This window comes from Phalaenopsis equestris, unplaced genomic scaffold (assembly GCF_001263595.1).
Source record: "Phalaenopsis equestris unplaced genomic scaffold, ASM126359v1 Scaffold000251, whole genome shotgun sequence".
Taxonomy (NCBI): domain Eukaryota; kingdom Viridiplantae; phylum Streptophyta; class Magnoliopsida; order Asparagales; family Orchidaceae; genus Phalaenopsis; species Phalaenopsis equestris.
Genome location: NW_018164693.1, coordinates 242,502 through 246,257, shown reverse-complemented (window position 1 = coordinate 246,257; position 3,756 = coordinate 242,502). Strand labels below are relative to the sequence as shown.

The window sequence follows — 3,756 nt, the reverse complement described above, 5'->3', positions numbered from 1 at the left end:
ATAGGATTTTAGTTAAGTTATGTCAAATGAAAAAAGCCGAGCTTAGTTTCTAAGAAGTATTAAATAAACAATTTTAAGAAAATAGGAAAACACTTCTCTTATTGTTCATCTTCTCATCATGCAAGTGTACTACTTGATCAAATGAGCAAACTAAGGTCATGTTGGGCAATTGAAGCTGCAACTATTTGAAGAATCAACTGTTAGGATGGTGCAGAAGAAAATGCTTTTCTAAAAGCTGCGATGACAAATAGAAATTAATTTTTATTTTAAAATTTTAGACTTCAACTTTCTAACAGTCACCACACATTAACTGTTCAGGTTGAAAAAAATAACTTCTTACCACAGAAATTTCTAAAAAAACAACTAGAAAGCAGTTCCTTAAAAATAACTGTGTGTGATGGCGGTCTGAAAGTTAAAGCAAATAGAAACCTATCTCAAACAGATCATAAGAAAAAAGGACAACACCAAGTGTTCGCAAATTGGCCTGTTGAGCTTCAATTGAAAACACTTTTTGATTGTTTTACTTTCCAATTTCAACTATTTAGCATATAACAATTTAACCAAAGCAAAGTACAAAATTTGAAAAGTAAATAATATTTTAATCTTATACTTCATTTTTTATATCTTAAATATAGGTAACACAACATTTCATGAGGACGAAATAAAATCTATAGGCTAGTTTTCATGATATTGACTATCCTCTTAAAATTCTCGTAAGAGCTCCCACCTATACTCACACTTTTAAAAGCCTTTTCTTTCCACATCAATGCCCTTTCCCTCATCTCATCATCCCTCATTACTTTTTCCACCCTCTCCTTGATATGCTGTCGCGTGATAAAAGCCACATCACTGCCTTCCAATTCTCCTTCACCATTCTTTTCAGGCGTCATCCTCAGGCCTGTCTTCCATGTCTCACAAATATAACTTTGGTTCAAAAATTGATCGGTAAAATAAGGCCAACAAAGAAATCGAGTCCCATTCATAACCCCTTCAAGTGTAGAATTCCAACCGCAATGTGAAATAAAGCACCCAATGGAAGGATGTGCCAACACCTGCTGTTGTGGAGCCCAACCCACCAGAAGTGACCGATCTCTTACTCTGCTCAAATACGCCGAGGAAAAAAGTTGACCCGGACTCATGGTTGTAAGGCCGGGTCGCACAGCCCATAAAAATGGCCGTCCTGTTAACTCAAGCCCATGTGCCAACTCATCCACTTGGGCTTCATCAAAGATAGCAAGGCTTCCGAATGCGATGTAAAGAACGGAACCCGGAGAGTGAGAGTCAAGCCAATTGAGAACAATAGATGAGTTTGTTGGGAGCCAAAGGTGGCCAATAGGGTGGTGCTCAATTGGGAAGAGAGGGCCAATTGGAATGATAGATGGGAGGAGAGATATAGCTTCAGGCTCTAGATCCATAAACGTGTTGCAAATGATGGAGTCGGCGTGATCTATGGTGGCTCGATTGTTAGTCATAATGTAAGAGAAGATGTCGGATTTGTCAGCAGAATTTCCGGCCAAATTCCAAGGTAATTGTGTCAGACAGACTTCTGGTATGCCGGTTGTCAATCGAAAAACCTCATTCTTCATTTGTAATCCTTAAAAACATAAAAGATAGATAAGATAGTTTGCCTTTTCCATTTATAAAATTTAATAAAAATTAAAATCATAATAATAAAAATAATAATTGTGGGCACCATCTTCATTGATCACCCCAATTTCAATCATTTTGGGAATGTTGAGTATAATAGCTATCATGGCAGCGGAAGCGGGCCAGAAAACAGCAGCCCGTACGCCCATTTGTATGGCCGACGGCAAAGCCCATGCCATATTTTGGTCAGCTAATATCCTCTGTACGGGTCGGCCTTCGTCGGCAGCAGCCCTTATGACGGACATGAGGCCGGGAGTCATTCCAAAAGAAATTAGTTTACAACATAGGCCCAAATCTTTTCGGTCTTCATCAGAGGCCATCCCATCTGGGATTCCAAGGAGGTGGAGGCGGCTGGAAGTGGTGGTGGAGAAAGCAGCGTGGCCATCGTCGGCGGTGGCTGAAAGAAGACGGCGGTGGTTGTAGTCAGTGTTGACAAAGGTAACAGTGAAGCCGGCATCGATGAGTTTGTGGGCCACCTCCATGAGAGGCATAATATGGCCCTGGAATGGAAAGGGAAGGATGAGGATATGAGCGGATTCCATCTTCTTCCTTTGCTCTGAATCTCTGACAAGCTTCTACAACATATTTATAGTGGAGTTCCACTTCCAGAGCATCTATTAATTTTAATTTGTTCGATAATCTCAACATCATAAATAATTAACGCCAAACAATTTACAGCAAAACAATCCAACATGATGAAGTTGTAAGTTTCAGGAAAAAAAAAAAAAAAAAAAACTATTATTATACCCTACCATTTGTAACGGCTAGGCATCACTTGAAAATTTCAATGTAAGATAAAATTGTTTTCTTGTTCATTATATTATATGAGGCAGTGATGCAATGTATAGAATTATTAATCATAATTCAATATATTTTAGTATATATTCCACTCTAAATTATATCACCGAAGGTGATCAATGATGTTTGACATAATTAAAGGGTAAATTATATCACCGAAAGTGATCAATGATGTTTGACAATGATGTCTGACATCTATTATTATAGTTTAGAATCATCTGATAAAATTAATTTTGATACTGAATTGTTAAATGGAAAATAGAATTATCATAAACTTTGTAAAGCCTAGTTTACTAGCTTACTTATTTGATAGTGTGTAAATTAATTTAGGTAATTACTTCACTTGCTACTTAATGATTAAATAATTAGCATACATATAATTTATTTATAAAAAAAATTATTAAGCTTATAAAATAGACTTTTTACTTTCATAATTCTTTTTTTAAAGATATATCTTTAAGTGTTTTATTAATTAAAAGAATGTCATAGTTTTGATTATAGATAAAAGAAAGTCAGTACATAATTAGCAAAAACTAAATTTCATGTAGGAAGCTAGATAATATTTAGCTTAAGGAAGAACATTTAAAAGTTCAATTGTTTATTGTTCCATATTTATTTTATTACATAATTAATGTTTAATAAAAAATCTTAGACTATATACTAAATTAATCTGTAATTAATAATTAATGGTTGACTAACTAACTTTTGAAATTAAATCCACTAATATCTAATTGGCGTATGAATTTGTTCAACTTTATGTTGTGAGAAAAGATATCAATTAATGTGGTATATATATAAATCGAACAAAAGAACAATCAACGAAGCAAAAAATAGAACGAGAAAATTCACACCAGAAAACAGTAATATAGCGGAACACATAGATTTACATGGTTCGGCAAATAATCTACGTCCACGGAGTTGCAGAGAATTTTATTATTTGAGTAATTTACAACAGTCGAGCTTCTCAACTTACAAGAGGAATCTCTCACTTCGTTGCTCTCTCTATACCGAGACACGCCAAAGAAAATCTACACCGAGATACACCGAAGAAGACAAACTTACAAAAGAAATAAACTCAATTTCTTCTTCTTTCTTCTTCCTTCTTCCTTCTGCCGCAAGGAACTACTTCTTGCACTTTACTTCCTCTATCCCGAGGAAGCCTGAAGAAGAACACCAAAAATTGTGACTTCCATTAAGGAGAACCGTGCTCTCTTCGCAACTTAAAAGAGGTGAGGGTCGGCGTCGTTTCCCGAATCATAGGCGGGAGCAGTTCGCGTAACCGCAAGGTCGCAGTCGCGACCTTTCGAGAAT

The 3,756-nt window shown here is 35.9% G+C and overlaps 1 protein-coding gene across 1 annotated transcript; it reads right to left on the bottom strand.

The window, feature by feature from the left end:
* Positions 1-591: 591 nt before the first annotated feature.
* Positions 592-2,225, bottom strand: LOC110024228 (UDP-glycosyltransferase 83A1-like). Its single transcript, XM_020724067.1, has 2 exons — positions 1,694-2,225; positions 592-1,594 (listed from the first exon to the last, which is right to left on the bottom strand). Exons 1-2 carry the CDS (start codon positions 2,187-2,189, stop codon positions 669-671), a joined length of 1,422 nt encoding a protein of 473 aa, XP_020579726.1. The 5' UTR covers positions 2,190-2,225; the 3' UTR covers positions 592-668.
* Positions 2,226-3,756: the final 1,531 nt, after the last annotated feature.